This window comes from Dipodomys ordii, unplaced genomic scaffold (assembly GCF_000151885.1).
Source record: "Dipodomys ordii isolate 6190 unplaced genomic scaffold, Dord_2.0 Scaffold13, whole genome shotgun sequence".
Taxonomy (NCBI): domain Eukaryota; kingdom Metazoa; phylum Chordata; class Mammalia; order Rodentia; family Heteromyidae; genus Dipodomys; species Dipodomys ordii.
The window spans coordinates 14,372,344-14,394,746 of NW_012267229.1; the positions used below are offsets into that span (position 1 = coordinate 14,372,344).

Genomic DNA, 22,403 nt, shown 5'->3' on the forward strand with positions numbered 1-22,403 from the left:
GACGACGACGACAACGAAGAAAAAGAAGAAGGAGGAGGAGGAGGAGGAGGAGGAGGAGGGAAGCTGAGCTCAAGTGATAGAGTACCAGCCCTTGAGTAAAAAAGCTCAGGGATAGCACCCAGGCCCTGACTTCAACTCCCAGTCCCCACCCCCCCCCAACACATATACTCACACACACCTCAGCAGGCTACTGACCCCATTCAGTCTCCTTCCAGAAGAACTAGGAGAAGCAAGGGGCTGAGCCCATTATCTAACTCCCCTGGTTAACAATCATTTCTAGGGCTGGGAAGGTGGCTCAGTGGTGGCGTGCTTGCCTCACATGCATAAGGCCCTGGATTTGATTCCTCAGCACCACATAAGCAGAAAAAGCCAAAAGTGGTGCTGTGGCTCAAGTGGTAGAGCGCTAGCCTTGAGCTGAAGAGCTGAGGGACAGAGCCTAGGCCCAGAGTTCAGGCCCCAGGACTGACAAACAAACAAACAAACAGTCATTTCTAGAGCCAGGTGATAGTGGCTCATGCCTGCAATCCTAGCTGCTCAGGAAGCTGAGATTTGAGAATCACTGTTCAAAGCCAGCCCGGGAAGAAATATACATAAGGCTCTTATCTTCAATTAAGCCAAAAAAGCCAGAAGTAGAGCTGTGACTTAAGTGGTAAAGCTCTAGCCTTGCATAAAAAAAAGTTCAGGGACAGCACTCAGGCCCTGTGCGCGCACGCGCACGCACACACACACACACACACACACACACACACAAACAACAATCTCTAGACCTCCATTCTTACTCTGTCCAACTGTACAATTGAATCCCCCTCATCTATTGCTCATCCCTTCTCTTAGTCCTGGCTGAATCTTTCATTTCACATGCATGCCTGACATAGGTATACTTGCTAGTAGGCCGCCTCAGATACCCTGTCCAAAAGGTCCCACAGATTCCTGCCCTGAGGTTGCTCACTCGGGGTTGAGTCCAGCAAGCCCAGGTCACCAGGTTCTCAGAGGATTGGTACTGGGGGCCAGACAGCACCTTCTGTTCTGCCAGCACCTCCATGGATCCAAGACCACAACCTATGAAGATGTAAAATAAGAAGGGGAGAGATAAGCCACCCAGTGAGGCAAACACCCTGGCATCCAAGATTAGGACATTTCAATGGCTGCCCCACCCTCTGAGGTTAAAGGAGGGAAACACAAAGAAGCAGGAGGCCCCCAGGGCATCGGACGTGCCCACTTGTCCTGTCACAAGATCTTCCAAGCCCTCTGTCCATCCTTCAGGAAGACACAGACAAAGGTTGGAACAATGAGCAGGTGCTGATTTTGGAAGGCTCCCCGAGTCACGCCCCCCTTCGCAGAACACTTACCTCAAGTCCCTCCTCTTACACGTTTTTCTGAAACACATCAGACTATAAAACTGGGGCACAGCTCCGTCACCAACAGTTCGGAAGCAGGAGGAGAGGCAGCTTCTGAACCCTTCGACCCATCAGCAAGGGACAAGGTAAGAACTTGCTCCTGAAACACTTGGGGAATGTGGAATTGTGAGCTAGGAAGAAGAGAGTTCACCCACGAAGCTGTATCTAAGATTTAGATTCAGCATCTAGACTCTTTCCTCCATCCTGAACTATGTAGCGTGCTGCCAGCACATGGGGGATGGTACAAGTTCCTACTTTGTAATTTTTGTTTTAAAGAAAATGGAGAATTGATTACTATGATCCACAAATGGCTCCTCTCAGAGCAAAATCTAACAATAGGGTCATGGACTCAATCATGGGCGTAGCACTTCTTCCCTTAAAGTGTGCTTAGATGTAAGAGAAAAACTCGGGGGTAGGAGGCATGGCTCAGTTGGTAGAGCACCAGCCAAAGAGCAAAAGCATCAGGTACTGAGTGCAAGTCTTAGACTTGGACCCCCCACCCCAAAAAAGAGAAAAATAACAATTCAAATTTCTCACAGATGGGAGAGCCAAATGAAATTGGATGGAAATGTGATAAGGTTGCCCCCACCAAAAAAAAAAGGTTAAGTTATTCCAAGGGAAGAATTGTCATTGGTGCAGATTCTGCCATAGCTACCCTTTCTTGGGAGTTAGACTAGAAGCCTTGCCTTTCTTAGCGCCTGTGCATGTCATCCAAGATTTACTGACTTGATGGTCACTGGTGCTTCATACCTGTCCCTGTAATCCTAGCTACTCAGGAGGCTAAGATGTGAGGATTGCAGTTTGAAGTCAGCCTAGGCAGAAAAAGTTCATGATACTCTTATTTCCAATTAGCCAGCAAAAAGCTGCAAGTAGAAGTATGGTTCAAGTGGTAGAGTACCAAGGGTATTTGAATGCGGAGGGCAGCCCAAGTGGTCAAGCCATAGGGCAGGGTTTGTCCTGCATTCCTTCAAAGCTAAACTACGAGTAGAAAAGGGCATTTTCCATGAATGCAGAATGCAGGCTGGTATGCCTACGTTGTGGAGAGTGAGCTCCTACAAAAGCCACTAAGCCATTCTACATGAATACACACGATGGCTGCGTGATCTATCGGGAATGTGCTGTTTAACCAAGTTCTGCTTTGCAGGTTGACACCACCAAGATGTGGACTCTCTGGTCCTTGGCCATCACGGTGGCTTTCTACATGGGTGTGTTGGCCCAGCTGGAAACACCTCCAGTGATAGGCAGCCTTCCTGTCGATCTACCCGCTGTGCCCAATCTTGCAGCCCACGGCAGTCCCTCGACCCAGCAAAGCGCTCCCCCAAAACCTTCAGCTGGGTTCACCAAAGGCAGGTGTGCACCTGCAGCCAAGTACTTTCTGTCTAGCAGCAAAATTGATGACTGTAAGTAAAAATTGATTCACCTGCACCTTTTATCCTGTCCAGACCTTCCTTCCTTCCTTCCTTCCTTCCTTCCTGCCTTCCTTCCTTCCTTCCTGCCTTCCTTCCTTCCTTCCTGCCTTCCTTCCTTCCTGCCTTCCTTCCTCCCTCCCTCCTTCCCCTTCCTCCCTCCCTCCCTCCTCCCTCCCTTCCTTCCTTCCTTCCTTGCTTCCTTTCCTTCTTTTTTTTGGAAGTTCTGGGGATTAATCTCAGCACCTCACATTGGGCACTCTCCCACTTTATCCAGCCCCCCAATCCTTTTTAGTGTAGTTATTTTTCAATGGGGTCTCACATTTTTGCCCAGGGTGGATCTTGAACTGCAATCCTCCTACCTCACAAATGTGTGTCACATTCAAGTTTCTCACTTCCAAACCAAGAGAGCTACTTCTATCTTCTGAACAAGTTGTTCCCAATCATAAGAAGGCTACAACATCTGCTCAGATCTTGTAGAGAGAAGGGATACCTGGAGCACTCATAGACATTCTAGTGCAGCATGGCTGCAGGGACACCCGGTGCCTGGCTATCCAATCAGCTCAGCATTTCTCAGCCTCCTTGTTACAGAATGTAAGAAAAGTTCAAAGGTGAAAACCTGGGTACCTATCATGCAGTCACTTGGCAGTGGTAGCTATGAACTTACTTTACTCACCACTGCAGTAAAGGAATAAACCCTGCCAAAGGGCCAGAGACCCTGGGTTCCTCCCAGATTTCAGTCCTTCATCTATAATCTTCCATCACATAGAAGTCTCTAAGTTGATTACTTTTCCCTGACAATCTTTCATGGTCTAACAAAAAAATTGGTTCTCAATCTCTTATCAATAGAAGAGACTGAACTACATGTTACAAAGTCTGCAAAATAGGTGCCCTGCTTACACTGTCTCTCAAACTGTGTGTCTGGATAGGGTTCATCCACACTGTCATTCCTTTGCAATGCTATCTTTGACTGGATGAATCCTCCAGTTTAAGCATCTATTGGGATTGGGGTTTTCTCTGTTGTCTGCTATTTCTAGCAGCACTGCCTTGAATCTAGCACCCATTCTCTTGAAGGCCCCTAAGTTAACTTGTAAAAGGGACTCCCTAGGACATAAGCCTGGGGTTGAGACACGGCCACATCTCCTGACACAGCTGACTCTCCATAGCTCGGAGCTCTGACAAGGGAAGCATCAGTGAGGAGCCAAAGTGTGGGGCCCACGGGCTCCCTGGGGGCTGCTTTTGGGCTAGGACTGGGGGAGGGGAGGGGGAAGCTTGCTCTAACTACCACCCTGCTGGGCCATATTTACTTCAGCCCTAGTGAATATATAAATATATAAAACCAGCAAACTTTTCCCACCATCCAGATTTCACAGCTGTTTATTTCCCACTTCCTGCTAAGACCACTGAGAACAGCACAATAGGACAGGATCCTGGTGACCTGGCCACTCTCCAGGGGGAGGATTTACCTTCCCACCCTCTCCACAGGCCCCTGGGCATGCATCTCTCTTGGCCTAGAAATGGGAGGACACTAATAGTTACCTGCCCAGCCTGAAGTGCAAAAAGTCATGATGGAGGAAAATGCCAGCCCACAGAAAAGGGGTGGAGCCAGGGGAAACCTGGAAAAGGGGAAGGGCCTTGAGCGGAACTGCATGGATGGAGAAGGGAAGAATCAAGATCTGCCAGCTCTATGCCTCCCCACCACCACCTCACTCAGCACTTAGAACCTACTGTCCTGATCTGTCCTCCACCCCAATCCATGCAGTAGCCCTTGGAATAATACAAGCACATAGCCTGGGGCCCAGGTCAGCCAAGCCCCTGGGTTAGACCATTCACTCCATCTAAAAGCCAGCATTGACTCTGTACCCTGGACTGCAGAGCTCAGACATCAAACTAAGTTTCTTCACTCTGTATCCAGATCTCTGTGGGTATAACATCCTGGACACCAGTGGCCTCAGCTCAGGTGTGACAGTGAGCTCTTCACAAGGGGACAGACAGATTCCTCCAATGCCAAGCTGCCCCTGGATCAGCAGGGACAAGGGTTGATGTTTCTGGGAGGCACAGTACACAGTCCCTATGCATCCCCCAATTTGAAGGTGCCCCTCTTTTGCTGGGAAAAAAATCCTCTTTCTGGGCTCAGTAAGTGGTCTTCATCAGGGCTGTGTCTCTTGGTCTTTTGCAGATCTGCAGGCTGTCCTGCCCCCACAAATCGAGGCTTTGGTGAAATGTGCTGATCTCGACTTAGCTGGCTTGCTCGGGACCCTTTTGTCTACTTTGGGAAACGCTGACCTGCTATCAACATTAGATGTCACTTCCCTCCTAGATTTGGGAGGTGGCCTTGGCGTTAGCAGCCTCCTAGGCCAAGGAGGTGATAGTGAATCTTCCGGTCTTCCATTGCTGTCCCAGGCCACCAGTGCAGTGGATGACACAATACCGAAAAGTAAGAAAGCAGTGAGCAGCCTCCTCGGTGGAAACAAGAGTCCTCTTGGAGGAGCCATCGAGGACATCAGTCTTCCCAGCCTCCAGGAGCCCTTGGGTGATGTGACTGAAAAAGTTGATGCCATCAAAGAAACCACCCAGGATGCAATCAAAGGTGCCCTGCCACCCGATATCAGCAGTATGCTCTCAGGTGTGGACATAAGTGAACTTCTGCTGGGGTAAGTGCTTCCTTGACTCACAGAATTTGGGACCCCCAAAATCTGCTTGTTGGAAAAACTCTAGTTGAACCTCTAACTCTTCCAGTGAAAGTGACCACTACTCTTGCACAAAGTAATACACAAGTACCCTGTCTGGAAACTATGGTGGAAATTTCTTTTTAAGCTTAAACAACCTGGAAAGGGGCTGCAGGACAAAGGAGTGGTGGTACCTCAGCAGGTTGTGAACTGGCTGCTTTAAAAATGATTCTTCTAGCCGCATGCCAGTGGATCACACCTGTAATCCTAGCTACTAAGGAGGCTGAGATCTGAGGATCACAGTTCAAAGCCAGCCGGGATAGGAAAGCCTGTGAGACTCTTATCTCCAATAAAACACCAGAAAACCGGAAGTAGTGCTGTGGCTCAAGTGGTGTAGAGCACTTGCCTTGAGCTGAAGAACTGAGGGGCAGTGCCCATGCCCAGAGTTCAAGCCCAATGACTGACACACACACAAAAATATAATTTTCCTGGGTCTGGAATGTGGCTTAGTGGCAGTGCTTGCCTAGCATGCCTGAAGCCTTGGGTTCGATTCCTCAGTACCACATACACAGAAAAAGCCAGAAGTGGCGCTGTGGCTCAAGAAGTAGAGTGCTAGCCTTAAGCAAAAGAAGCTCAGGGACTGAGTTCAAGCCCCAGGTCAGCCAAAAAAAGAAAGGAAGGAAGGAAGGAAGGAAGGAAGGAAGGAAGGAAGGAAGGAAGATTCTCCTGCAATCCAGACTGGTTCCTTGAACTAGAACTGAACTGACTCTTCACGTTGTCAATTTGCAGCTTGGAGGTCCAAGGAGTAACTGTGGACAACATGGAATCATCTATGATGGGCAACACAATCCAAGTCCATGCTGCAACCACTGCTACCATAGGCGGGAAAGGGTAAGCCTGTTTCCATGAGAATCCCTTGGGTCCCCCACCCCCAAGGACTGTGGCTCAAAGTTCAAGGGCTAGGGTAAGAACACATAGACCACAACCTCAGGAAGAGGCATTTGTCACCATAGTGGGGATCCAAGCCTATAATCCCAGCATTCAGAGGGTAGGAGAATGGCCAGTTCAATGCCAGCCTGGACTAACTAGTGAGCCCTTGACTCAAGGAAGAACCATTTGCATTGGCCACAACTTCTCACTTTAATAAACCCACTTGAGCCAGGTACCAGTAGCTCACACCTGTAATCCTAGCTACTCAGGAGGCTGAGATCTGAGGATCTCGATTCAAAGCCAGCCCTGGCAGATAAGCCAGGAGAGTTGCTGTGGCTCAAGTGGTAGAGTGCTAGCCTTGAGCACAAAGAGGCCCAGGGACAATGCCCAGACCCTGAATTCAAGCCCCCCACCTTACCCCCCAAGAAAAAAAACACCTGTGCACATGGTGGACTTTTCTTACAGTGTAGCCTACAACAAGCAGGGCTAGAGTGCTGGGTACCACCACCTATACCAGACTTTCTCAGGCAGGTTAGGGTAGTGGTTGTTGAAAATGTTAATTAACAACCTGTGTAGTCAGTGGCCAGAGTACACAAGTGCTGGAGCACTAACCATTCCTTTCCCCTGTTAACTTTGATAACTATAATAAGGCCAATTCTCAAAATGCCTACAGCACAGCCTTAGTCTTATCTTGGTGCCAGACCTGGTTTCACCTGTACCTTGCTCTCCACAGCATAGCTGGACCCGTGATCAGCATACTGGGATTTAAATTGAATGTGGATGTGACTTTGCACATTGGTGTTTCCACAAACAACACCCAATGCGTCAACCTCGAGATCCAGGAAACAAAAATGGAAAGCAAAAAAATGATTATAGAGTTAGCAAATATGTACGTATGACCATCTTTCTCATTTTCTGGGTCAGCTGCGCCTGGCCATCCCCACTGCTCTCAGCCTTCACCCCTAGAGCCCCTGAGCTGTCCCAAAGCAATCAGATGAACTACTAGTGAAGAAGTCCAAAAAATGTCTCTGCATAGAGATGACCCACTGCGTTTGAGAAGACCCTTCTGTGACTCCCCCTCCTTCTGCCTGTCAGCCGTACTTCAATAATTTGCTTTCAATACATTCACTTGGGTCAGATCTAAAAGACTACAGAAAGTCCATAGAGTGAAAACTGTCTCTGCCAGCTGTGCCTGCCTGCTGGCTAATTTCTCCTTCTAAGAAACAACTACCAGACCCAAGCTCTTCCGTTTGTTTTCACAAACACACATTGGCATCTGTCCATGCACATGTAGAAAGCGACAGGACACAAATCTCTCTGGACTTTAATTGTTTCCCATCTAAAAAGAGTTGGAAAGCTGGGTGTTGGAGGCTCATGTCTGTAATCCTAGCTACGCAGGAAGCTGAGATCTGAAGATCATGGTTTGAAGTCAGCCCAAGCAGGGAAGTCCGTGAGACTTCTATCTCCAATTAGCCACCAGAAAACCAAAAGTGGTGCTGTGACTCCAAGTGGTAGCACACTAGCCTTGAGTGAAATTTCTCAGGGACAGTGTCCAGGCCCTGAGTTCAAGCCCCATGACCACCACAACCAGAGAGGGACAGAGAGAGACAGAGAGACAGAGAGAGACAGAGACAGAGAAAGACAGAAACAGAGAGAGAAACAGAGACAGAGAGAGAGAGACAGAGAGAGAGATGTTTCATCCATATTACCAATCAGCTTCCTTATCTTTTACGATTCTAAATATTCCCTTAGGAAGACTCATTATAATTTCTTTAATCCAGTCCCCCCTGTTGGTTATTAACTTTGATATTAATGATGAAAAAATGCACAGACAGGTCTGCCCAGCATGCCTTCAGGTATCTAAAAGGATGAACTCCTTCAGGTAGACCTCTAGGCCAGATGTCCTGTGCTTTGATCATGTTGCCATGTACCTCCCTTAAGGACAGAAAGCCAAGGTGAAGGGCTCAGGCGTACACCCATAATAAGCAGCAGGATCTGGTTGTGGCTGTTTCATCAGTGGTGGGTTTGTTTAATGTTTGGGAAAGTTCAGGAACACAGGAATCACATGGTTCTCCTTTCACAGGGCCACGGACACTCTGCCTGTGCCTCTGCCTCTGCCTATGGATAATATTATCCCTAAAGTGTTGACAATACATTTGCAGGAGAATGTAAGTTTTTGGAAAGAGGCGGGTACCCCTCGAAGGCTTGCATCACTGGGGAGGAGTTCTGGCCCCAGAAAGGGCCTAATGCCAGTAGAGACTCAGGTGGGAACCCACAATCCCTCTGGTCCAAATAGCCACCCAGCAGAACTAACAATACCTCAGGCTATGGAGAGGGACTATGGCTTCTGCATAGAGAGGAGCCAAGAAAAGAGGCCAGGGAAAGGGAAGGAAGGGGAAAGAAGCAACAGCAGAGCTGGGTTAAGGCCAGGCTAGCAGGGTGGGGGCCATGGGAAGGCTTCCATAGCAAAACTAATTGGAGATAATTTTGCAGTTGGAGAAAGCAGAGTCCTGTAAGATTGTTCTCAGTGACTTCAGCGACTGCAAGAACTGTGAGTACAAAATTTCACCCTCAAACCAGGCACTAGTGGCTCACGCCTGTAATCCTACTAACTTAGGAAGCTGAGATTGGAGGATCTGGATTCCAAGCCAGCCTAGGCAGGAAAGTCCAAGAGACTCTTGCTCCAATTAATCACCAGAAAACTGGAAGTAACAAAATGGCTCAAAGTGGTAGAATGCTAGGCTTGAGCAAAAAAGCTCAGGGACAGCACCCAGACCCTGAGTTCAAGCCCCACGACTGACAAAAAAAATTTTCTTCACCCTCTTGGGACACTCATTTCAGTGAACAGCAATGGCCCAGACACCTTAGGCATTCCACTGAGTGTGGACCAGCAATAATAGACTGCAAGATGCAACACCTTACACCTGCAAGCACGCAGACATCCCTCCTCAATACCCTCAGAATGGAGGTGACCTTTCTCTTGAGGCTACTTTGGCATCCCCTAGGAAGGAAAGAGGACAAAGAGCTTCTCCAGAGTCTCCTCAGAGCTCTCCAGTCCCAAATGGTTTACGAAGGGCAAAGGTGCCCTGGGTCCTCAGCCCCATCTCCCAACAGCCTGAGAACCAGGAAATCTCTCAGGTCTCCATACACAAGCCAGAGTGGGGATGGGTACAACATGGTGGGTTGGCAGTGGTATAGACAGCTAATGCCAAACAGTGACATTTGCCAAGTCCTCAAACACAGACAAATCACAGGACTGGCTACGCCTATATTTTCCTCCCTATGGAGGCTTTGGCACATCATTGAAAGGGAGGATCCTGATGGGTTCATCCTCACCACATCCAGACAGCACTCCAGCTTTCTGCCAGGGACCCCAGCAGGAGCTGTTCATACTGATCCTTGTGGGGAACGGCAGTGCTGGGCAGAAAGTATAGGACTTTGCCAAACAGAAGAGGGCTGTGCTCTCTCCATTCCTCCTTTTCCTCTCTCTCTCTTGCAGCCACTGGCACATTCAAGTACCAAATTAAGAATGCCAAGATTTCCCCCGAAGGTCTTTATGTCCTCTACTGTGTAAGTATTCTTTGACCTTTGGCTGGCTCTGGTCAGAGGCTGGAGACATACCTGAACTCACAAGAGAGATCAGGAAGCCAAAACAGAGCAACTCCTGCTCAGCTCCCCACATCTTTCATTTCAATTTCCTAGACTGGCATTACCATACCTTGGGCCTACCCTTGGGATAGGCTGTGTTCTTTTCCATTCAAGTCCAATACAAGGCAACCCAACAAAGATAACTGTAACCACCATTACTCAGCCCAAATCTTGATGTCCAATGGACAACACATAACCAAATGACAAGTGCCAGCATTTCCTACTCTCCCTCTCTTTCCTACTCAAAGGAGAGCAGAAATAGGCCAGGAGAACTGCTAAAAGGGACATTTAAGAACCAGTTAGCAAGCTGGGTGCTGGTGGCCCACACCTATAATCCTAGCTACTCAAGAAACTGAGATCTGAGGATCGCAGTTCAAAGCCAGCCCGGGCAGGAAAGACTGTGAGACTCCTATCTCCAATAAACCACCAGAAAACTGGAAGTGGCACTGTAGTTCAAGTGGTAAAGCGCTCACCTTGAGCTGAAGAGCTGACGGACAGTGCCCAGGCCAACAGTTCAAGCCCCATGACCAAAAAAAAAAAAAAAAGAACAAGTTAGCTTCACTTCTGAAATCCATTAAAAAAAAAAAAAAACTACAGATCTAATGAAGTGTAAAGCCACATGATGAGATTAGAAAAATAACCTGGAATAAACTTAAAGGAAATAGCTAAACCAATGATAAGATCAAGCTAAACATTACAAGGTATTTAATGAATGTAAGAAAATGCTATTCAGGTGTTGCTAATTCTTTTAAAATATAACAAAAGTACTATGAGGTGTACATGAAATAGAGGAGGAAGAATCAGTGGTATTATGCAGGAAGTTCCCCTTTTCTTTCCTACCTCTCCAAATTTTCTAATGTTCTGGCCAAATGGAGTCTGAGCTTTATTTTTTTATTTTTTTTTAATTTTTATTTTTGGGTCCGGTCGTGGGGCCTGAACTCTGGGCCTGGGCGCTGTCCCTCATCTCTTCAGCTTAAGGCTAGCACTCTACCACTTGAGCCACAGCGCCACTTCCGGCTTTTTTCTTATGTGGTTCTGAGGAATCGAACCCAGGGCCTTGAGCATGCAAGGCAAGTGCTCTACCACTGAGCCTCCTTCCCAGCGAGTCTGAGCTTTATAAGCAGGGGGAGAATACATTCAAGAAAAAAAACTTCTAGACAGGTGCTGGGGGCTCACACTTGTAATCCTAGCTACTCAGAAGGCAGAGATCTGAGGATCAAGGCTCAAAGCCATCCAGGACATAAAAGTCTTGAGGCTGGGAATATGGCTTAGTGGTAGAGTGTTTGCCTACCATGTATGAAGCCTTGGGTTCAATTCCTCAGTACCACATACACAGAAAAGGCCAGACAGTGGCACTATGTGGCTCAAGTGGTAGAGTGCTAACCTTTGAGCAAAAGAAGCTCAGGGATAGTGCCCAGGCCCTAAGTTAAAGCCCCAGGACTGGCAAAAAAAAAAAAAAAAGTCTTGAGACTCTTACCTCCAATTAACCACCCAAAAGCTGTATCTGTGGTATGTAGTAGAATGCTAGCCTTGAGCAAAAAAGCTCAGGGACAGTGCCCAGGCTCTGAGTTCAAGCTTGGCACCCCTCACCCTCACCCCCCCAAAAAAAATTCCTTAACAGAGGGCAGAATATATATGCAATAATTTCAGAACAAGAGGGGCTTTGAAGGGTGAGAAGGAAGAAAGGAGCCTGGGCATTCTAGTTTGGGAGGACATGTTAGAAAAAGATAAAACACTGGTGAATAGACATGCCTTCCAGGAACCAGAGGATTTTTCTGAGAAATAGGCACTATAGCTTCTCTTAGAAAATCAGAGATCTGTTTGCCCCAGGCCATACTACACACATCAGCTACAATCATCTGGAGCTGGGACAGCGGCTCTGCCCTCACCATAAACTCACCACTACCTGTGGTCACCCAAACTGGAGGCCTTGCTCACTCTCAGGCAATGCTCACCAGGCCTCCTCTGTCACCTTGACAACCACCCACAAAGACCTTGACATTAAGGGGCAGTCTCCATCACTCAGAGATTTTTCTGTTTTTCTCACTCCAGGTTGAAGCTATCTTGGGCAAAACCACAAAGCTTGTGCTTGGAATTTCTCTGCCTCCAAATCCTAAAGATGCCAACAGTTCCCTAACATTGTCCCGCACATGGATGAAGACACTGGTCGATTATACTGCCAAGGAGAGCTCAGTCAAAGTAAGTGCCATCTGCTGGCCGCTCCATGGCCACTCAGAGTCCACGTCTACATCAGTGGAAAGCAAAGAGCAAAGTCATAGGAGGACATTTTCTGAGTGCCATCTATCTGTTTGCCAGGTACCCAGACAGGTAACTTTACAGAATTAATGTCCTTGCACCACACAACGCTTGGGTGGAGATATTCTCCCCATTTTACAGATGACCTGAGGGAGTTAATTAATTTACCAACAGGTTTATCTACCCATAAGGTATTCATTTACTCTTGGTGCTAAAAGTAGGAGGGGGAGGTGTGAGAGAATATCCAGAGTGACACTGTTGGTCTATCAGGCTCAGTCTGAAACAATAAACTATATATTCCTAAATGACCGATTGGGAGCTAGCCTGCCATTAGGGCTGAGAAAGAACTAGGCTTCAAGAAGTGGCGCTGTGGCTCAAGTGGTAGAGCACTAGCCTTGAACTGAAGAGCTGAGGGACAGTGTCCATGCCGAGTTCAGGTGCCATGACCAACAAAAAAAAAAGGACTAGGCTTCAAATCGGAGGAGGTGTAATAGAAAAGCACTATTTCACATGGTTTCTGTTCTTCTCCTTCCATGAAAGCAAAAAGATACAGAAAATTGTTTGTAAGTAGGCCTCAATATTGTGGGTACCATGGCCATGGCCATACCAGCACCTAGCTAGGTGACCAGCTTGTCTTAGAGGAACAATAAAGATTGAAATGAATAATTTGACCAGTACGTGAATGGCTCACAATGCAACAAAAGTGCCACCCTTCATCCTCTCTACATGCTAACTGATGACTTCTTTCCAACAGAAAGACGACCTGGTTGTAAATATCACCAAAGTAACCTATGCCTTGCAGAAAAATAATACCATTCAAGCCACTTACAGTGTTCAGATACAAAAGAATGGTGAGAGCTTTGCTAAAGGGAAAACGGTGAGTGTTAAGAACAAATTGGAGCCAGGCCCTGGTGGCTCACACTTATAATCCTAGCTACTCAGGAGGCTCAGACTTGAGGATCACTGTTCAAAGCCAGCCCAGGCAGGAAAGTCCATGAGACTCTTATCTCCAATTAACTGCCCAAAAAGCTGGAAGGAGAGCTGTGGTTCAAATGGCAGAACACTAGCCTTGAGCAAAAGAGCTCAGGGACAGCACCCAGGCCCTGAGTTCAAGCCCAAGACCCCTATACCTCATCCTCCCTCTCCTGGTGCACACGTGCACACGCATGTACACACATGCACAAGAATAAACTGTAACTGAGTTATGGGAAGAAATTACAAGGACTAGTGCTCAGTGGGAAGAACTGTTACTAAACCCCAACCCTCAGCCAAATTGAGGGTTCAGCTCCCAGGGCAAGAAAAACAAATGAGTGGTTAGGCCTGGAAAGATAAAGACTAGGCAGGCTCTCCTCTGGTCCTAGCCCGGGACCCTATTGGTCATGTCACATTGTGATATGTGTTTTTTTTAACTTATGCTCATTTTTTTGTGTTATTTCAGAATGTAACCATCACATCTACAGGCAAGATTTTCAAAAACAAACTGAAAGTAGACATCAAAGTGACCAGGTAATGCCAGTGACTACATTATTCTCCATGGGACCCTTCAAACCCCAACACAATTCATTGCAAGCACACTAAGTCCTAAGGCTCTCAAAAACTACTTGGATAATTATAGGGAAATCAGAATGGGGTTTTAAACTCACATGCTCTTATTCATCTTGTCCTTTCTGAAGAGTAGTTTTCTACTTGATTGATAACTGCTTTCATTAAGAATCACTGAGAGGGCTGGGAAGGTGGCTCAGTGGTAAAGTGCTTGCCTTGCATGCATGAGGCCCTGGGTTCGATTCCTCAGCACCACATAAGCAGAAAAAGCCGGAAGTGGCGCTGTGGCTCCAGTGGTAGAGCGCTCACCTTGAGCTGAAGAGCTGATAGACAGTGCTCAGGCCCAGAGTGCAAGCCCCACAACTGACAAAAAAAAAAAAAAAAGAATCACTGAGAAAGATGGGTGCTGGTGGTTCACACCTGTAATCCTAGCTACTCAGGAGACTGAGATCTGAGGACCACGGTTTGAAGTCGGCCCAGGCAGAAAAGTCTGTGAGACTCTGATCTCTAATAAGCTACTCAGAAAAAGCTGTGGCTTAAGTGGTAGAACACTAGCTTTGAGCAAAAAGAAGCTCAGGAACAGTGCCCTGGCCCTGAGTTCAAGCCCCAGGACTGGCACAAAAAAAGGAAAAAGCAGCAACTGAGATCATTATAAGCTAAGCCTGAATGGTTGTCTTCATAATGAATCTAAAACTTCTCTGTACTTTGTTTCTTGGCAGAACTGAGCACCATGTAGAGCCCTCAGAGGTGGTAAGTTGATGTGTTTTTCACTATTTACCTATGACATGTGGGAAGTTATTTTAATGCCAGATGCCCAGTCTCACAGGGAAGGAGGCGATCACAAAGACTAGGTGACAGATAGATTGTGGAGTAGGACTACCAGCTCCCAGCCTAGAACTTAGGACCCTCCTTCCTTTGCCTACCACATGCTAGGATTACACGTGTACACTACCATGTCTGGCTTCTGGCAAGCTCTTAAAACACGCTACCCACATCTCTTGTAAAGTACACTGCCCAGTCTGTGGCCTGAAGCCCCTATTTCTTGAGTGTCCTGGATGTTGCAATAGGCCAACAAGCCTGGAGCATTTCCTAAGCAGATCTGGCTTGTTGTGTGACCTCAGCTCTTATCAGTGCTTTCTGACCTGGTGCTATAACCACGTATAGTGATCATGTGCTTCCAGGCAAGCCCAGGGAAGCCCAAAAGGGAGTCTAAGAAGAAAAGGAGAGAGGAGAGAGAGGGCAAAGCCCAGGAGCCAGGCTCCAGCAATAGAGAGGAAACAGACACCTGCTCTTGAGCATATTTATTCCTTAATTCAATAGATGTTTGCAGCTGGCCCTGCAAATGCATCATAAAGTGGTGACGAGCTGGCACTCCAGGGGGAGGCTAGATGGACACAGGCAAACACCTAAGAAATGGGAAAAGTTAAAAGCCTGGTGGCCACATGAGAGATGGAGGCCCACAGTGGGCACCCACAGCTGAGCAGCCTTATGACTGAGTTCAGGATCTGGGTCTCCTATGTCAGCACTGAGTCAGCTGCAAGACAGATTCTGGGAGTCATCACAAGCTCACATTCTCTCCATCTCAGATTTGCTAGGCAGCTACAGTCTGTGTGGGCTCTGGACTTAAGGGACACAGACCTTTATACACAGAATTGTCACCTGGGCATCAAGAATATAGTGCAGAAAGAAGCAGCATCAAATGGAAGGCAGTCCTAGAGCTCCGTGAAGGAAGGGCAGTACTTTGTCACACGCAGAGTGTGGAGCAGGGAGAGAGAGCCAAATGTGTAAGGGAGGCAGCACAGACTCACAGGGCTACAGGGAGAACCTGACCAGGCTGGCCTCGAATCTGAAGACAGGGCAGGAACAGCAATGATCATTAACAACCATTCCTCTGTCCATTGATCTCTGTTGCTCCTGAAAGCTCAGATCTATCCCTTGTGCCTGCAGCCATGTGGCACAGAAGCCAGCAAAACCCTACTGGGAGGCCTCAGAATCTCCCAAAGAAGCCGGGTGCCAGTGGCTTACACCTGTAATCCTAGCTACTCAGGAGGCTAATCTGAGGATCAGGGTTCAAAGCCAGCCAGGGCACGAAAGTCCGTGAGACTCTTATCTCCAATTAACCACCAGAAAACCGGAAGTGGCGCTGTGGCTCAAGTGATAGAGCACTTGCCTTGAGCTTCAGCCTAAGGAATGGATTGGCATTCCCCTCCCCCTCCCACCTCCACAGCCTTGTATAGTAAGAGAGTTGGCACTAGAAATCGCCTTCAGGTACATCATCTGAAGACTGCTCTTCCTGGCTGCCACTTCAAGCCCAGAGGTAGGGGAAGCGGGGTGAAATTAAAAGATATTGGTGAAAATATTCCCTTCCTATTTCTTGCAGAAAGAAGAGGTTATAGCTGTGATGGAAGAACTTTTCAAGATATTCTTAGCTAAAATTAACGGTATGTGAAATCAATAACCCAGATGCCTAGGAGAGGGAGAGACACAGGAGAGGGGCACGCATCACCCTGCAGGGCTGGAGCACAATGCATGGGGTCCCAGCCTTACCTGGATCCCAAGCCCTTCCTCTCAAGATAGACGAGGCAACATGGGGAAATGGTCAAAATGAAAACCAGATCAAAATTGTCCCTCTATAGCTCCCCTCCAAAAAACAGATCCACAGGTGTCTGAGAATCAATGCTGTCAGGCCACTGAGTAGAACATGGCCCTATCTCACCTAGTGTAATATCACACAGATATTAAGGGTTTGATAACTCTAGAGGGTGGGGTCATAGCCCTTGTGACAGTGATGCTGAAGGAGTGACATGGAATCTGCACAGACTTCAGGTGAATTCTCAAGTTCAAAGTAGTGCAGTGACCACCACAAACAGCAGGGCCTAAGGCCCAGTGTTATAAGGTAGTGAGTCAGACCTGCCAGTGTGTCACATGGCGTCAATATTAGGCTACCATCAGGTTTTCATCTGCTTCTGGAATCTCTCTTTCTACTGCACTCTCACCCCGCCCTAGACCCCATCTCAACACACTGGGTAAGACCATGCAGGTCTGTATGCAGTCACACTGATGAGTGGGTAGGGCAGTGATTGCTCTTAGAGCCAAATACAGCCCAGAGGACCCTCCATGTGACTAGGACTAAAACAAGCCACCCCGGAGTGTGTTTGTCTTCCTCAACCTCTATTACAACCTATTATTTCAGAGCTATTGAATCAAGCCAACATGCCAGAAACAGTGACCATCGGCTCCCTAGAGGACACCAATATCAAGCTGATGAAGACGGTAAGGGAAATATTTTTCTGGGGCTGGGAAGGTAGTTCAGTGGTAGAGCGCTTGCCTTGCATGCATGAGGCCCTGGGTTTGATTCCTCAGCAACACAGAAGCAGAAAAAGCCAGAAGTGGTGCTTTGGCTCAAGCGGTAGAACACTAGCCTTGAGCTGAAGAGATGAGGGACAGCGTCCAGGCCCACAGTTCAGGCCACAAGACAAAAAAAAAAAAAAGAAAGAAATATTTTTCTTTTTGTCTGTTCAGTTGGCTTAGTTGGTTTTGTTTTATTCTTGGCCATACTGAGGACCAAACCCAGGGCCGTGTGTATACAAGGCAAGCATTCTGCAAACATTTCTCTTTTACACTACAACCCACACCGTGCCTTCCCTCAAGGGGTCAGATCAGATGACATTGCTATTGCTAAAAGTGGCAGAAAGCCAAGCCCAGGCTACTTTTAAGCAACAATTAAAATACTGGTATTGAACAGCCAGCATGGTGACAGCTACCACAGTGGCTTCACTGATCGAATAACACCACAACCAGTGTTGTGAATCTATTGTTTCTGGATGGGCTGTTTTGGGGTTACATGGAGGCCCCCCCACCTACCAAACATCATCCTCTGCTTCTGTCCCTGATATGTGCAAACAACCATCACCAGAAATAACCTGGGACTCACACTGATGTGATCTGTTTACTTCCCACCCCTGAAGCAAGAACCTGGCAGGGAATGGAGTGCCCTGAACTGTCTGATACATTGTCTCTTATCTCCCCACAGAATGATCTTCAGGCAGCAAAGTGAACCCTGCACATCTGAAGCCAGGCAAGGGTCCCTCAACAAAAGCAAAACCCTCTGTACAACTTTGCCTATGAAATATGGAATTGACATCCTTATGATTTAAGTAGCGTTAGTCTTAAGATGTCAGGAATCCTTTGGAATTTCACCAATTGCCGCAGGGATTTCTGGCACTGTTGTAATCAGCTCTTTAATAAACGATCTTTCTTCAAGCAAAAAAAGGATTCACTGGTCTTCATTACTTGTACATAAGAATCTTTGTTTACAACTAGTCAGAGAAATTCTTAAGACAGGATTGAAAAAAATAGCATGAATGGAAGAAAAAAATGACACAAGTAACAAAATCCACTGTTACCTCGTATACAAAGAGACAAGCACAATAATGATTAACACATTTCTTTCTGTGAGTCTGCCCAGACCTCTCTAGGGTAGGTTGGATCTGCAATGTCTTCCAAAGACCCAGGTGTTTAAGGCTTTGTCTCCAGCTGGGTGCTACTGGGTGTGGTGAAGCCTTATGGATTGGTGCCTAGACAGAGGTCTTTAGGTCACTGGGGTGTGCTCTTGAAGGGGACGCTAGGGCCTTGTTCTTTTTTCTTTTTTCCTCTTGGTAATGAGGTGAATGCTTTGACCCCTACACACTCCACACCAAGGGCAGCCTCACCAGGCCCAAAAGAAACAAGACCAATAGTTCATGGACTGGGGCCTCTAAATTTGCAAACCAAAATAAACTTTTATTTTAGTTGACTCTTAACAGCAGAAAGCTAACACTCAAATCTAAATGCTTTGTTTTGCATGTTGATCCAATATTAGAGTCATACAGGGGCTAGAATCCCACTCCTCCACATTAAGCACTGAAGGGAACAATCAAATACAAAACACGGGAGATAAAGAGCAGGTAAGAGGGCTGGGAAGGTGGCTCAGTGGTAGAGCGCTTGCCTGGCATGCGTGAGGCCCTGGGTTCAATTCCTCAGCACCACATAAGCAGAAAAAGCTGGAAGCGGTGCTGTGGCTCAAGTGGTAGAGCGCTGGCCTTGAACTGAAGAGCTGAGGGACAGCGCCCAGGCCCAGAGTTCAGACCCCACAACTGGACCCCCCCCCTCCCCAAAAAAAGAGCAGGTAAGATCCTGGTAACACCACAAAGCAAGCAAGCAAGGGCTGTAAGTCTCCACAATATACCCACAAAGGATCTGGGAACACAGCTGCTGCCTGTAGGTCAGGCAGAGACTCTTGGCCTTGCACCCAGTGTTAGCCAGAGGTGACCACTCCAGAACCACAAACGCTCACCATAAACACAAAGACTACACGGGGGCCTGTCTCACAGTGAGGAACAATACACTACTGCCTTTAGCTTCTGCCCAGATTTAACATTTCAATTTTTCCCCACCAATCACACCCAGGTAAACAGCCGTCTAATCTACTCCACTTTTCTAACCAGACACTTGACACACTATTTTTCCCTTTTTGACTGTGTGTGCTTACACAAGTGCTTGTATTTGTTTTTTGAGACAGTCTCACTATATAGACTTGACCTCATATTCCTCCTGCTTCAGTCTCCCAAAGGCTGAGATTACAGTTATGCACTACAACACCCAACTCATTCTTAATTTCTTCCTCTCACCAATACACCAAGCCCTGCGGATTCTACCTCTCCTATCTGTGCTTCCCTCCTTCCCCTTCCTAGTACAAGTCACCCTCATTAGCCCCCAGAGCAGCTGGGCTCCAGCTTCTGCTCTTTTACATATTAGGATGCAGTGCCTGGAATTGAACCCAGCACCATACATATGCCAGGCAAGTGCTCTTGCATTAAGCTATCCCTCTGCCTTCATATGACTCTTAAGCAATAGTGGTGACTTCACCCATAGTATCTCCAGGTTATAGCTTAACAGTTGTTTTCATGAAGCGCAGAGCTAAAAGTAACTGCAGTAGTAAACAGGCCAAGGACTACCACTAGGAACCTATTCCTGAGACATGGGATTCTCCAAGCACTCCCAGACCTGCACACAGTAAATGAGCTGACAGGCTACACAAGAAGTCCACAGGCAAAATGGGTAGACTACCATGCAACAACCGGCAGCTGGACCACTGGCAGCAAATAAAAATGTCAAATGGCTCCCACCATCCCCTCCTTCAGTTTCTACTACACAGCGTCCAGGGGGAAACCCACAGGCTGGCAGTGTCTGCAATAGAAACTGGGCTGGCAAACACTTAAGACTGTAGAGAAAATGGCAACACTTCATTGGAAACACTAATCTTGGCAAAAAAAAAATGAAGTGGAAGTAGAGAGGCAAAGGGGCTGATGGTTTAAGTAAATTTAATGATTGTACAGTTGTTCATGAGGCAGCAGAGATGCATTTTTCCACTCACTGCAGTTGTTTCACCACTTGCAGCTTGTCTTCCAAGCTTTGTTGCTTCTTTCTTTAGTGACCGGTCAAGTCTCTCTCCTGTTGGGAAGGACTGGTCAAGTCCACTGAGGCCAGCTGCTCAGGTCAGCGATGTGCTGAGGAGTCCTTCAGAGTGGTCCTACAGAGGCCGTGTCCCCTGAGGGTCTGGGAGCTGGCAGAGGTGATCTGAAAGGAAACCAGTCAGAAGAAGGCGAGGTGAGCAGGACTGCAATACGCTGACTGACCATTGAGCCTCTACAGAAGTCATCAAAAGGAATCTGGCAGAAGTGACAGGCCAACAGAGAATGTCACTCCTGTGTCCCAGCCCTGGGGGAATGTCCCACGGAATGGCAATACATATAATGTGAAAGCCAATTCCAGGTCCAGGTCCTTCTCAAAGATGTGCTTTTTGCTTTTCTCTTGGGCGATGGCTCCTCTCCAGCACCAACCACAAGATTTAGATAGGTGCTGTGCAGCACACACCCTGCCTCCTAACCCCCAGGGTGAGCTGGAGCCAAGCTGGGCTAGATACATCCATCTTTAGGATACCCACAGCCATAACCTGATGAGAAATGTTCTTTCCTCTCTAATTACGGGCTGAAATGTTCAATGCTCACATTTGTCATAAATAAGTCCATCCACTAGTAAATATTTCCTGAGTGCTCACTGTATACTAGGAATTACCCTAGGTGCTGGATACAGAGACAGATAACCCTTACCCCCCAGACCACTAGGTTATTTTGGCTGTTACCTTATTGCTGTAAAACACTTGTAATTACAAACTGTGCTATTTCTTTAACAAATAATTTTTTGGCTTGTTAATGGGATTCACAAGTAAATGAAAAATTTTTAATGTCTTTATCTTTTCACAATCTATCAAAAAATGTATTGTATTTAAACAGAGACAGATACACTCAGACACCAAGGTCCTATCTAATTTTGTTTTTGTTTTCTTTTTCTTGTAATACAAGAGGCAGAGATATGAGCAAAGTTTAGGGATCACATAAGTGAGTGGAGATTTAAGGGGAAAGGAGAGTCCATTTCACAGGAAAATCTAGTAGGATGAAAATTTCAGGGGTGTTCTGAATGTCTGTTTAAGCTTTATGGCTATGGATTTGAAATAAATGTAGTCATGTCATGCAGTAAAGACTATGAATTATTCCCCAACATTTCTCATCTTCCTCCTCAGTAAGAGAACTCTCAACTTTTAGCTGGATACATAGCCATTCCCCAGGAAGACTGCATTTTTCACCTTCTTTGCAGTGTGGTATAGCATGTTACTTCCTAATAAGAAGAGGGCATGTCTTCTCCTCTCCTTTCCCCTTCATGCTCCATAACACATGGATGCAGTGGCTGGAGCCTGAGCAGTCATCCTGGAATGAGGTGACCTGCCCCAAGGCAGAACAAGACAGACGAGCCTGAAGTGTCATGGCCATACACCAGTCCTGGGCCCACCACATCCAGTCTTTGGAGGAAGAGAACTGAAGCCACAGTATTTTGAGTTGTGAACCCCCTTCTAATCTAACCTGTTACCATGTGCTTCTCCCCAGTGATGTTCAGCTCCTTAGCGCACACAGAGAAAGCACATGACTAGTCTCATTAGGGCTGTACTTTTTTTTTTTTTGGTCAGTCGTGGGGGGAGGGGCATGGTATGAACTCTGGGCCTGGGCTCTGTCCCTCAGCTCTTCAGCTCAAGGCTAGCACTCTACCACTTTAGCCACAGTGCCACTTCTGGCTTTTTCTGCTTATGTGGTGCTAAGGAATCGAACCCAGGGCCTCACGCATGCAAGGCTAGCACTCTATCACTGAACCACCTTCCCAGCCCCAGGGATGTACTTTAAGCAAAGAAAGAAAAGGAAATAAAAGAGTAAAATTTATGAGGCAGTATAGTCCAGACACTCTAGACAGAAGGAATGCGGGGACAGCACAGGTGAGTGACAGATGCCGGGTGATACCCATTCTTTCTTCACTACAGTCCTTCCACTAAATCTCTTATGGAATTTATGTCACTGGGAAACAAAAAGAAGTTTTGAATAACTCAACACTATCTTTCTTTCTGACCCATGAAACTTTTTTTTAATTGTGAAAATACTGTACAGAGGGGTTACAATTACATGGGCAAG

The 22,403-nt window shown here is 47.1% G+C and overlaps 2 protein-coding genes across 4 annotated transcripts in view; one reads left to right on the top strand and one right to left on the bottom strand.

Annotated features, from left to right (window-relative positions):
• Positions 1-2,556: 2,556 nt before the first annotated feature.
• LOC105981493 (vomeromodulin-like) lies at positions 2,557-17,959 on the top strand. The gene is made up of 14 exons (XM_013010685.1): positions 2,557-2,797; positions 4,983-5,457; positions 6,262-6,363; positions 7,136-7,291; positions 8,486-8,570; positions 8,896-8,953; positions 9,902-9,972; positions 12,103-12,249; positions 13,061-13,183; positions 13,745-13,812; positions 14,568-14,598; positions 16,229-16,289; positions 17,042-17,121; positions 17,882-17,959. Exons 1-14 carry the CDS (start codon positions 2,557-2,559, stop codon positions 17,903-17,905), a joined length of 1,722 nt encoding a protein of 573 aa, XP_012866139.1. The 3' UTR covers positions 17,906-17,959.
• A 2,240-nt stretch (positions 17,960-20,199) lies between these two features.
• Cdk5rap1 (CDK5 regulatory subunit associated protein 1) overlaps positions 20,200-22,403 on the bottom strand; it is a 25,963-nt gene continuing 23,759 nt past the window's right edge. For all 3 annotated transcript variants that reach the window (XM_013011103.1, XM_013011101.1, XM_013011102.1), the window contains one exon: positions 20,200-20,466. In XM_013011103.1, the coding sequence (XP_012866557.1) occupies positions 20,386-20,466 (81 nt within the window). In that variant the 3' untranslated portion in view covers positions 20,200-20,385. The remainder of the gene's footprint in view (positions 20,467-22,403) is intronic.